The sequence below is a fragment of the Teleopsis dalmanni genome, chromosome 1 (assembly GCF_002237135.1).
Source record: "Teleopsis dalmanni isolate 2A chromosome 1, ASM223713v2, whole genome shotgun sequence".
Taxonomy (NCBI): domain Eukaryota; kingdom Metazoa; phylum Arthropoda; class Insecta; order Diptera; family Diopsidae; genus Teleopsis; species Teleopsis dalmanni.
In genome coordinates this window covers 164,145,738-164,158,180 of record NC_051846.1, presented here as the reverse complement: position 1 = coordinate 164,158,180, position 12,443 = coordinate 164,145,738, and the positions used below count along the sequence as shown (strand labels likewise).

Below are 12,443 nucleotides of genomic sequence, written 5' to 3'. Positions count from 1 at the left end.
AAAAATCAAATATTTGCGAGATAAATTCATATGTAATTTATATGTCAAACTGCTTTCCAACTTGTTTTTGATTATCTAATAAAACAAAACGCAATAAAATTTTTCCAATGTTACACACACACCGCCCCGTGCGGTTTAAAAATAAAATTTATTAAAAGATAACTTAATAAAAACGTAAGCAAAACAAATTTCACAAATAATTGGACATAATTAATCACTAATTTTCTCAGTTTTTTAGATATTCTAATTTTATAACACAACTTTTGTTTTTGTTGAAAATTGGTGTGCAAGGCACTTATCAGGGGAAGGCACTTAAGAAAAATGTCTGTGCGTTTGCTTACTACCCGACTTGTTAAACATGGTCGTTACTTTCTACAAAGCTTTTGTAAACGAGATATATATACCAACATTTTGGAACAAGAACAATCTAACACAAGAAAACGTGTGCCTATTTCGACCAGAGTTGTTAGGGTAAGTACACACTCATATTTTTTTACTATATAATCTACTGATATATACCAAAATCTTATTTATAGTCTACGACACATAGACCAACACTAAATGTCACAAAGAATGCCGTTAGTGTTTCGCTTAAATCTCCAAATGCATCGATTCCACGAACTGGACTCTTTCGATTTGGTGAACATGCACGAAAAGTTTTCATTGATAATATATTAAATCGTGTCACTACTCAATATTCTGAACAACTTCGTAGTCAGGCTACTAAAAAATTGTTCTACGGTGATTCTGCTCCATTTTTTGCCTTAGTTGGAGTTAGTTTAGCATCGGGTGCCGGTGTATTGACAAAAGAAGATGAATTGGAAGGTGTATGTTGGGAGATACGAGAAGCTGTTGCGCGTTTACAGGCTTCATGGGATTACGATGATATCTCAAAAAATTTAGATGAAGACTTTAATATAGATAAATTGGATATTGGGCCACCAATTGCTAAAGGTTGTGCTGCTGTCGTTTATGCTGCAGCTCTCAAAGACAGCTCTTCCAATGATAATACCAATATATCATATACTACTGAAAATGTAAGTGAAGCCAATCCAGATCGAAATGCTTTGCAACAACAAACGCTTAATTTCGATATAATGTCACCCATACAAAATATGTCACGATTTGTACACAATTTCGGAGGCTCAGTAGATAATTTAAATATCTATTCTCAAAGCAATGCAGCAACTTCATTTTTAAAAAATTTAGCTGATCGAGATCTTAATGAAGACGATATAAAACGACAAGATGAAATACGTGGACAGGAAATGAATAATGCTGCTTCCAATACTATAAACGATTCTCAACTTCTTGTAAGTTATAATATTTAATATAATTATTTTAATATTTTCATTCTATTAGTATTATAATTATCACATATAATTATTTTATATTTATATATATAATAGATCTATATAATAATTATTTTATATTTTTTCATAACTGCAAATTTTGCAATAATTTCTATTCTTTCCATTTTTTCTTATTTTAGGAATGTTTAAATACTGATATCACTCGCTATCCAATTGCAATGAAAATGATGTTTAACTACGACATACAAAGCAACGCTCTTTCAATTTTACGCGCTATGTACAAAGAAACTGTGCCCGCTCGTCAACGTCGTATGAACGCTTCATCTGAGGAATGGGAACGTTTAATATCTAATCAAACATTAACATTGCCTCCGCACCCAAATATCGTTTGCATGTATGGTTTCTTTTGCGATGAAGTGCGTAATTTTCCAGACGGGCATTTGCTTTATCCAATAGCTCAGCCACAGCGTATAAATCCTCTCGGTTATGGCAGAAATATGTCGTTATATTTACTAATGAAACGCTATGACTACAGTCTACGATCTTTATTGGACACACATGAACTAAGTGCACGCACTAAATTGTTATTATTTGCACAATTATTGGAAGCAGTAGCACATATAAGTCGACATGGAATAGCACATAGAGATCTTAAATCAGATAATATATTAATTGAAGTAAATGATGATAATACACCACCTGTTTTGGTACTATCCGATTTTGGTTGTTGTCTTGCTGACAAGGTACATGGGTTAGAAGTACCATATACATCGTTCGATATCGATAAAGGCGGTAATGTAGCTTTAATGGCCCCTGAAATCATTAATAAACGACCGGGTTCATTTGCTGTGTTAGATTACAAAAAAGCTGATTTGTGGGCATGTGGTGCAATTGCATACGAAATATTTGGTTCTCCAAATCCGTTCTATTCTAGTAGTGGTGGTATGGCAGCAATAAATGGCGAACAAACAAATTCCCTAAGGAATTCCGACTACCGAGAAGAGCAATTACCTGCATTAAGTAATGATTGTCCCTACTTGGTACGACAATTGATTTACAATATACTTAATCCAAATTCGTCCAAACGAGTAAGTCCCGATATTGCTGCTAATATAATGCAGTTATATTTGTGGGCACCATCGTACTGGTTGAAACCAGAAGGCATACCAAATAGTCCAGAAGTATATAAGTAATTTGTTGATTTAAGAATATTTTTTAAGATGTTTTTTTTTTAGATTTTACAATGGTTACTCTCGCTTACAACCAAAGTTATGTGTGAAGGACGGAACATCACTCAAATATTAAATGAAACGTTAAATTTTAATCACGGCGGACGTCGTACTTATGTGGAATATTTGTTAATTTCTAGTTTTTTGTCTCGAGCACGGTTGCGCCGTATTCGAGGCGCCCTTAATTGGATACAAGACACAGTTTAAAAGACATATATAATTGTTTGAATATAATAATTTATCAAATAATAATTTTATATTTTATAACAAATTTGAGAGAAGTGTGATATATTTACAGCAAACATAGAAACGGATAGAGAAAAATGTAATTACAATGAATAAAATTAATTATAATTTTCCAAATCATATGAAAAATATTATTAATAAAATTTAATAAAGCTTCATTAATCACTACTTGAGTCGGCAAAATATTTTCTTAAATTTCTAAGTAATCCAGATGTATCTTGCGTTTTATACAGAAATTCTTTGATGCTATCAAAATTTGGATGAGAGGGATAGATTTCAATTAAATGCCAGCAATCTTCTTCATTCGCCAATTTCACATAACATCTTGCATTGTAGTTAAACTGTTTAAATAAAAAATATATGATATTGTTCTTATGGTTTACAATATAATTATGAATTATTTACTGTTAAAACATTAATTTTTCCGTCTACAAATTCAGCATCAGTTATAGAATAGCCCAACAAACAATACAAATTTTGTAGATCGTTTGCTACATCCTTTTCATCTAAAATATCTGAAAGATTATAAAAGAAAAATTTAATTTAAATTAGATATACATTGTTTTGTGAAATCCAAAACTCACTCTGTGAATCATAATCTGCATTCTCATCTAATATATGATTCTTAAGAGTTTCCATATCTTCAGGCTCAGACTTTGTTATGGCATGTACCAGTTCATCCTTTTCTTTTTTTAACGTTTCCAGTTTTAATATTAATTCCTGTAAACTATTGGCTAGACTATTGCATACATTATGGCAAACTTCCAATTTATGCACTTCGTTTTGAATATTTTCAATATTTTTCAACTGCTTGTCGCTATTATGATCCAAATCGCTGTTTGTTCTCATTTTGATTCGAATTTTATATTTTGTTTTGATTGCTGCTTTCATTCAATTCAAAAATTTATAAAGTGGCTTGGTTCAGAATGCGTTCGAAAAGTATGCCAGAAAAAAATTCACAATATACTTAAACATAAATATAACGAATCAATTCTTAAAGAAAAAAAAAAAAAAAGTTTTGTTCAAGAGCATAAATAATAAACGAAAATATTTATTTAAGATTCTTTTGTATTAAGTTAAGTTATACTGCTGTTTTTAGGGATCTATTAAGACACTATACTACTGTAATAAAACTCAAGCGATTTAAAAACACTTTAAACCTTTAGCAAGCCTTATAATTCTTCTTAAAAGGAAGTCTTAAAGCTTGCTAAGATTCTTTAAAAAATGAGTTCCGAGTATCATTAATCTCTGCGCATATGTTAGAGCCAGAAGATTTTAGATCTTCTCTTAGCTAATGATGTACAGTGACACATGAGATGGGGCACAGTTCTTTTCTCATCCGCAAAGTCACAACTACGACAAAAGTTGTTATAATATAGTCCCAGTTTCATCATGCAGTGACCTGCACCGATACTGTAGTGCTGGGCTAGTTACACCTTAGTTGAAGTAGCTAACTAGCACGTTTCCTTTCCAGTTTAGACCAACTTAACCTAGAGATCTGATAATAAATAAGAAGAATGTAATAATTAAAATGAAATAAAAAATATAAAGATATAAATAATTCACAAAAGGATTGAACCTTTTTTCTTTGTACAGAAATATTTAAAAATAGTAATTTTATTTATAATATTATAATGTTATTTATAACATTATATTTATTTATAATATATATATATATTTGTATTTATATATTTACTGATATTTATAAATTATTTTAAATTGATTGACACTTTTAATTTCCTAAAAAAGAAATTATCGAAAAGTAAATTAAATCACCATATTTTATGGTGCTCTAATCAAATTCGCTTTGGATAAGTTTTCCCCAACACAAGCCTAATTGGAAGTGAAAGATCAAACAGCGGCGAAAATTGAAAAACAAAAAATCATAAGAAGCAGTTATAAAGTGATGCTTAGCTAGTTAATATCGGCAAAATTCAATATCAGTTAAATTCAGTTTTTAACATCAATTATAAAATAATTAAGTTAATAAGGATAAATGATTAAGTTTAAAGTGCTTTACAATAAAAATATTGTGTTTTTTCAAATATATTAAAAAATTTTGAAAAATATGTCGAAACCTAAAAAAACGCCATATTGAATTTCGTGACGCAATAATGCATTTAAATCAAAAACTCAATATTAATAATTTTTTATATTTACTTTTAATTGGTATGAAATAAATGTATGTCAATAAATCTATAATTTGTAGAGAGTTAAATTTATCTTGTTGGAATGAAAATTCTGTAATTTTTAAAAACAGTTGATAATGAACCACAAGTAACGGTAACCATTTATTGTGAAATATCTCACAATAAGGAGGGCAGCGGTTTAATTTTCGCCTTTATGCATATTGGTTGCTGTCAAATTTGGGTAAGTCAGTGAAGACTTTTATAATCATTACTTAATTTTATAAAAATTAAATAAATTATTTTGAAAATTATTAAATAAATTTTGATTATCGTAAAAAATATAGATTTAAATTATAATTTGATAAATTTGTTAACAAGTTTACTCTTATAGTAATTATAATACAGTTTTAAGCTTACACATTTGACTTTTAACAAAACGTGTGTCAGCGATTTATGTAGAATTAAATTTAAACAATTGAAAACGAATATAAAACAAAAATTAAAATGAATAGTAAATACTAATACTGGGTTTTTGGATTATCGGAGTTTAAAGATTTAAATTATTTACATTGATTACACAAACAACAATTATACTCGCCACCTAGCGGCAATTTGTACATTTACTTTTACTTTTTTTAAATATTAGTACATTAATTTTTATTAATTAATGTGCCGTGATTTAACTACAGATATATTGTTCACAACTTTAAACTTCGATATCTGTAGGTCCAAGAAATGTCGGTATAATACCGATTTTACCATATATTTCATCAATAGCAATGAAAATAAATGTGAAATACCAGAAGAAAATTAAATTCGGACAAATAAAAAATAATATTTTATATATAAAACCCTTCACCTAATGCTTTCAATGTAAGCAAAAATATGAATTATTATTAATGTTTTTTTATATATATTATATTCCCGGCTACAGGTCACCTTTTTTAAGTTAAACATTTTTTTAATATTTTTTATAATTCTATATTTCGATTCTTTTTGAGAGTCATCAACAAGACAAGAAATCTACAAGTAATAAACATAAACAAATATGTATTATATATTATTAATATATATATGATATTATATTTGTAATATTATTAAATAATTATATAATATTTAATATTAAATATCAAAAAAACATTAAATGTATATATATATTATTAACATATAAATATTATATATTTAATATTACTTTTATTAATATAATATTAATATTAAATATATATTATAACATATATTATTAATGTACATATTATATCATTAAATTTATTATTTTAAGCCTTAGAAAATCATGCCAAAGGAGGGATATACTAGCAAAAATTTTTGTGAAAGTTTTTTTTATATTTTCAATTCACTAAAGTTTTATTTATATACATACATATATATATTATTTATATAGATATACATATATCTATTTGTATGTAGAAAAAAATATTCTCAGTTTTCAAGGGATTTTGGTCTTAATTTTGGTACTAAAATAAAACACTATAAATATACGTTTTGTGTATTATTATTATGTTGAGGAAAGTTGAGTTAGTGCACCTGAGCACTTTTACTCTATATTAACTGCGAGGTTTCTTCAAAACCCCTCTTTGTGCCTTGACTGGATTATTATTTATCTCATCATCAGACTAAGTAATAATTGATCTCAGATCTGCATACCTCCCCGAGGAGCCTGTAACTATTCTGAGATTTGATAACGCGGTGTTAGTAAGTTTGTCAGATTTCGCAAATAATTTCAAGGCTCTATCTTTTATGTATTTTTTGATGGGATCAATCTTGAGGTCCCTAAGGATGTCATTCGTCCTAATATACCAAGGAACTTTGAAAAGTCTTCTTAGAGCCTGACTTTGTGCAATTTCTAATTGGTGAATAGTAGTGTTTGAAGCTTTGCTAAACGCTACACAACCATATAGAAGTGACGGACAAATTATTTGGTTAATTATCAGTTTCATGTTCTTAGCATTGAGATTTTCTTTTCTAAATAGCGGTTGGAGGTAATGAAGAATTTTGGTACAGCTAATTCTTTTCAGTTGAACATGTTTAAGCCATGTGAATCGTTTGTCCAACGTGATGCCGAGATATTTAACGCTATCCTCCCAGTTTATCACCATATCACCCACTCTCACTCTCGACGGATTCTGTCTCCACTTACGCGTTATAAACAAAGCCTTAGTTTTTTCATTATTGATTTTTATTTTCCATTTCTGAAAATACTCCAAAATGAGGTTTATATGCTCTTGAAGTGTGTTAGTTATGTTGAGAGCACATTTATCAGAGTATAGCATACACGTATCGTCAGCATATAACGCCAGAGTCGAGGGACCTAACATTGGAATATCAGAAGTATAAATGTTGTAGAGAGTGGGGGAAAGTGGCGATCCCTGAGGAACCCCTGCTTCTATAGATCGGACTGACGAGAGAGCGCTGTTGATTTTTGTTCGAAAGGACCTCCCACGTAGGAAGCTGCCGATGATCTTAGTTGTATAGTTTTGGATAATTTTAAATTTATTGTCAAGACATTATCTATCCCGTTGAGCACCTCACGAAATAAACCACTGTATCTTTAGGTGTGTTGTGATTCTGTCTTTATAATCTACTTTTAAACTTATGATTTTAAAAATTGAAGTCTGCTTTTGTCAAATCAGATATACGAGTATATCTTTGTAATAGGTAAAATTGAATGTCTAAAACCGGTCATAAATTTATTCATCATTATCCTCATGTATTACTATTAGTTAATGTCGATGTTAGCTTTCAGTGCTACATGTAAGAAAAGTATACTTTGCGAAATTACACCAGTACTCAGCTTCGTAGCCAGAAACATACTTATTTGTTTTTATATAAAATGCTGGATTGCCTATAGTTCAATTTACTATTCAATCATGAGGTGATGTATTAATGAAGAATGGAGATATGAATTCGTAATTTCCTCGTATTATTTTCAAAGTGAAGAGGGGGCCCTATTACTCCCTTTACGGCCTATTAGTTACATTTTTGCCTGTACTTCTAAAAACTCATCGATTTGGTAAAGATATCTACTATCTTAAAAAATATAATATAAATGTAATTATTTATTATATTATACACACAGATGCGATTTGCCAAATATTTAAGAAACATATTTATTTAACAAATAAAATTTTAAAAATAAAAAAATTTTCATCGTATTATAAAATAAAATAAAAGCAAGCTAAATTTATTTCGGTCCCAACATATTTTTGGGATTAACCCATTCAGCGAATTGCTGTTCATTGAGGAAGCCCAACTTAATTGCCTCTTCCTTAAGCGTTGTACCATTCTTGTGAGCAGTTTTAGCAATTTTAGCTGCTTTATCATAACCAATATGAGGATTCAGAGCAGTAACTAACATAAGTGATTCTTGCATGATTTTAGCAATACGTTCCTTATTCGGTTTAATACCAGCAACGCAATTCTTGGTGAATGTACGGCACCCATCAGCTACAATATGATAGATGAAAAATTTAGTTACTTTAAAATTTTATTATGTTATAGCAACATATACTTACATAACAAGCGTATAGAACGTAAAACATTTGACACCACTAATGGTTTGAACACGTTAAGTTCAAAGTGACCATTTGAACCTCCAATAGTTACAGCAACATGATTGCCCATAACTTGTGCAGCCAACATAGTAATTGATTCACATTGTGTAGGGTTGACTTTACCAGGCATAATTGAACTACCAGGTTCATTTTCAGGTAACATTAGTTCTCCTAAACCACAACGTGGACCAGAACCTAGGAAGCGTATATCATTGCCAATTTTCATAAGGCTCACAGCGATTGTGTTAAGAGCACCGCTGACTTCTACCATTGCATCACGTGAAGCCAAGCCTTCAAACAGATTTGGGGCACTAACAAATGGCAGGTCAGTCAGCTCGGAAATACGTTTACAACATTTTTCAGCAAAACCAATGCGTGTATTCAATCCAGTACCAACAGCAGTACCGCCGATAGCAAGCTCTAAACAGCGTGGCATAACAGAATTAACACGATCAATTGCATAGGACATTTGTTGAGTATAACCACTAAACTCTTGTCCCAATGTCAATGGAACAGCATCCATGGTGTGGGTACGACCAATTTTGATAATATCTTTAAATTCTTCAGATTTTGCCTTTAAAGCATCATGCAAACATTGAAGGGCAGGCTTAAGATTTTTACACAATTCTACAGCTACAGAAACATGAATGGCAGTTGGAAAAGTATCATTCGAACTTTGAGATTTGTTGACATGATCATTAGGATGTACAGGAGTTTTCGAACCAAGTTGACCACCCATCATTTCAATTGCGCGGTTACTAATAACCTATAAAGAACAAAAAGAAAATTTAGTTTGATATTTGATTTTATGCGTAATTTCACGGAATAAGATTTCAGAAAATTTCAGAAGTGGTCGGGTGTATATCCCGGCGATACTCGTCTTTTTATACGACTCGATATCGTTCATCTCTAAAGTTAGAGAGATAACCCTTGCTAGAGCTACTATAATTCCAACAAAAACATAATCTAGACAAATCTAACAGGAGAATTATTACTAAGTTAGTAATAAGTGCAAAACCATTATCGTGGAAAAGAGGATAATCGGTTCATATTTGTTTTAAAAATATGTCTAATTATTTTATTACTGAAAGTATATATGCATCTATATATTGCATCTAGCAGTACTTATTTATTAACAAAAACATTTGATGAATTTAATCAATTACAATAAATAGAATATTTATTGTACTTGAAATTATTTTTTGCATAAATAAATTTTTTAATAAAAACTTTAAAGTAATTGTGATGAACACCCAAAAACTATTTTCTAATACATTAACTTACCGGTAAACGGTAACTTAGTTGTAGTAGCAAAAAACTAAAATTGCATCTCTTTACTTATTTTAATTAATTTTTCTATATATCAGAATTTGACATGCGAAGCTGAATTGCTGGATAGACAAAAATCCTATCGAATATTAACTATAAATCTTTATTATAATTAAGCTAAACTATAGTTTGATAAAAATAACCCGGTGTTAAAACACTGTTATTGTATGAAAATAATTTACTGTATTGTTCCAGTATTAAACATTATATTTTTGAAAGAACCATTAATTTTTTGATTTACAACTCTCATAAACTAGATTAATTACAACTACAAGCCATATAAACACTGATAAATATTAATAGTATAATTAATAGTTTTTTCATGAATAATATTCAATGAATAACCATGAACTTAAATGGTCTACATTTATTAATGTTTCATAGAATGAACATTCTCATTATGTCCAGTAATTATTTATTAAAGAACTCAAGGAATTTACAGATAAAGAAATTTCTTGATAAATAGATCAAATTATATATCTTCAAATAATTTATTTTGAAATATTAAATATTTCATACGTACCTCATTGCAATTCATGTTGGTTTGAGTACCAGAACCGGTTTGCCAGATAACCAAAGGAAAATGATCTTCATAGAGCTGACCTGAGATAACTTCATCACATGCCTTTGAAATATTCTCACTAATTTTTGCATCCAAACCGAATTCTTTATTAACTTCTGCAGCGGCCTTCTTTAAAATACCCATAGCTTGGATTACGGGTTTCTTTAATTAAAAAAAAAAAAAAGACAACTGAAAAACCGTGATTAAAACAGTTTGTATTAATTTAACATACCGGCATACGTTCTCGTTCACCACCAATTGGAAAATTTAACTTAGAACGCATTGTTTGAGCTCCATAATACTTATCAGCTGGTACCTTTAACTCACCGAAGGTATCAGTTTCAATGCGAAACTCCTTGGAACCCTGTGAAGAAAATAGAGCATTAATGTTTTATTTATTGCCAAAACAATTTTTTTTTAGTTATTAAACTACTCTTTATATTTTAAATAATTTACCATTCTTGCTTGCTTATAACCGATTTCTATCAAGTCAAACAGAAAACTGGACATGAGATTTTTAAATTTGCGTGAGATTACACTCAAACGATAAGATTAATAGATAGAACTATGACAACAAATATACAATTCTATGTATATATATATATATTACAAATTTCAAAACAGTAAGAAAAAAATAAAATTGAAATAAGATTAAATTTTTTCAAACTGCTACTTGATTAAATTTTATTTTATGAGAAAAATAAAGTAAAATTTAAGATTAAAATTTTTTAATAGCAGCGCTTGTATCTACTTTATAAGTTATAAGAAAATATATTTGCATGAAGTAATAAATCGAACGTCTACGTCTGATTCAAAATAGTTCAGTCGTGAAAATAGATATTACAATGTGTATTTAACTGCTAATTATATTTTTAATTGTACACATTTTGTAGGTTTTACTTTCGTAGCGGTTTTAGTTAATTGGATTTCAATGTACTGCAATAATATCAGTAAATTAACTTAAATTCCATTAAATAGTTATGGTGCATTAATAATTAATATACATAAGTATAAAAACAGTTTTTTGATTCCTATCGGGGGGGCTATAGATCCTCAATCCTACGCCCTGACTAGGTAACAGCGACCAACTTCTGGTACAAAGTATTATTTACTTACTTATTTACTATGCATGTACTACTACTTGTTATTATATCTATAAATTTACTTAAGGGGTCTTTGAATAGAATTGTATGTTGATCCTCTCCTTTACTCTTTGATAGCTGGGGGTACCACAGGGTCCCACCCATCTCATTGACTAATTTGTATATCTCTTATAATCTTCATAATTATTCAGTGATTGATCTAGGATCTGCGTACCTCCCCGTGCGGAGACTGATTACTCTAAGATTAGATAGTGGTAATTAGGATAGCCTGTCAATTTTCGCATATAACTTCAGGGCTCTGTCCCTTATGTATTTTTTGACTGACCAGGTCTATTCTAAGATCTCTTAGCATATCATTCGTGCGGATGTACTATATATAATCGTTGATCAGGTTAATAAACCAATAGCTGTATGATTGATATCTTTAATTACGACAACGATTTTGATTACCAGACACTCTTGAAGGATTTGGGTTAAGAAACCTACTTTAAAGAAATCTTTTCACTACGCTATATCCACATATAGCTTATTTTTAAATATATAGCAGACCTGGGAAATCGTAATGACGTTATAAAAAGTCGTAGCTTCACATCGTTAAGAATAACTAACTTAATTACTCAATAGTTGTTTTTCACAACGAATTGAACTAGCTTAGAAAATAGCTTATCCTTGGATCCGATGTGAGGTATTAGTTCGAAAGTAATAGTGGTTTCAACCAATACTGTTATCATTATTGTATATTAATTTTTATTCATCAAGTATCTTTATTATTATTATTATTAGTTTGTTATTATTATTGTTATTAGTCATTATTATCCTATTCTTATATTCCTATTCAATTCTATTGTATCATATTATATTTTATAGGATTTGATTCCATTCTTTTCTATTCTATTTTATTATAAACTGTGGTGGCACAAATTTAAAGTAGTGAAAAAAAAATACTTTAGAATAAATATATCA

General features: G+C 29.5%; 3 protein-coding genes across 3 annotated transcripts; 1 reads left to right on the top strand and 2 right to left on the bottom strand.

Annotated features, from left to right (window-relative positions):
* Positions 1-143: 143 nt before the first annotated feature.
* On the top strand, positions 144-2,902 carry LOC119669821. The gene is made up of 5 exons (XM_038079849.1): positions 144-174; positions 231-471; positions 537-1,313; positions 1,493-2,494; positions 2,549-2,902. Exons 2-5 carry the CDS (start codon positions 322-324, stop codon positions 2,747-2,749), a joined length of 2,130 nt encoding a protein of 709 aa, XP_037935777.1. The 5' UTR covers positions 144-174; positions 231-321; the 3' UTR covers positions 2,750-2,902.
* A 38-nt stretch (positions 2,903-2,940) lies between these two features.
* Positions 2,941-3,682, bottom strand: LOC119669822. Its single transcript, XM_038079850.1, has 3 exons — positions 3,373-3,682; positions 3,194-3,303; positions 2,941-3,129 (listed from the first exon to the last, which is right to left on the bottom strand). The coding sequence occupies exons 1-3, from the start codon at positions 3,677-3,679 to the stop codon at positions 2,947-2,949; spliced, it is 600 nt and encodes a 199-aa protein (XP_037935778.1). The 5' UTR covers positions 3,680-3,682; the 3' UTR covers positions 2,941-2,946.
* Positions 3,683-8,015: 4,333 nt separating this feature from the next.
* Positions 8,016-10,989, bottom strand: LOC119669818 (fumarate hydratase, mitochondrial-like). The gene is made up of 5 exons (XM_038079846.1): positions 10,834-10,989; positions 10,610-10,741; positions 10,339-10,539; positions 8,448-9,252; positions 8,016-8,379 (listed from the first exon to the last, which is right to left on the bottom strand). Exons 1-5 carry the CDS (start codon positions 10,885-10,887, stop codon positions 8,117-8,119), a joined length of 1,455 nt encoding a protein of 484 aa, XP_037935774.1. The 5' UTR covers positions 10,888-10,989; the 3' UTR covers positions 8,016-8,116.
* Between the last annotated feature and the right edge of the window lie 1,454 nt (positions 10,990-12,443).

Bases quoted from the DNA above. Each gene is read 5' to 3' on its own strand.
- LOC119669821 (XM_038079849.1), top strand. From the start codon at position 322: ATGTCTGTGCGTTTGCTTACTACCCGACTTGTTAAACATGGTCGTTAC. The intron at 1,314-1,492 runs GTAAGTTATAAT...TTCTTATTTTAG, and splicing joins TAAACGATTCTCAACTTCTT to GAATGTTTAAATACTGATAT. The intron at 2,495-2,548 runs GTATATAAGTAA...TTTTTTTTTTAG, and splicing joins GCATACCAAATAGTCCAGAA to ATTTTACAATGGTTACTCTC.
- LOC119669818 (XM_038079846.1), bottom strand. From the start codon at position 10,887: ATGTCCAGTTTTCTGTTTGACTTGATAGAAATCGGTTATAAGCAAGCA. The intron at 10,742-10,833 runs GTAAATTATTTA...TTTTCTTCACAG, and splicing joins GTTATAAGCAAGCAAGAATG to GGTTCCAAGGAGTTTCGCAT. The intron at 9,253-10,338 runs GTACGTATGAAA...TGTTCTTTATAG, and splicing joins CCAACATGAATTGCAATGAG to GTTATTAGTAACCGCGCAAT.
- LOC119669822 (XM_038079850.1), bottom strand. From the start codon at position 3,679: ATGAAAGCAGCAATCAAAACAAAATATAAAATTCGAATCAAAATGAGA. The intron at 3,304-3,372 runs GTGAGTTTTGGA...ATAATCTTTCAG, and splicing joins TGCAGATTATGATTCACAGA to ATATTTTAGATGAAAAGGAT. The intron at 3,130-3,193 runs GTAAATAATTCA...TTATTTAAACAG, and splicing joins GAAAAATTAATGTTTTAACA to TTTAACTACAATGCAAGATG.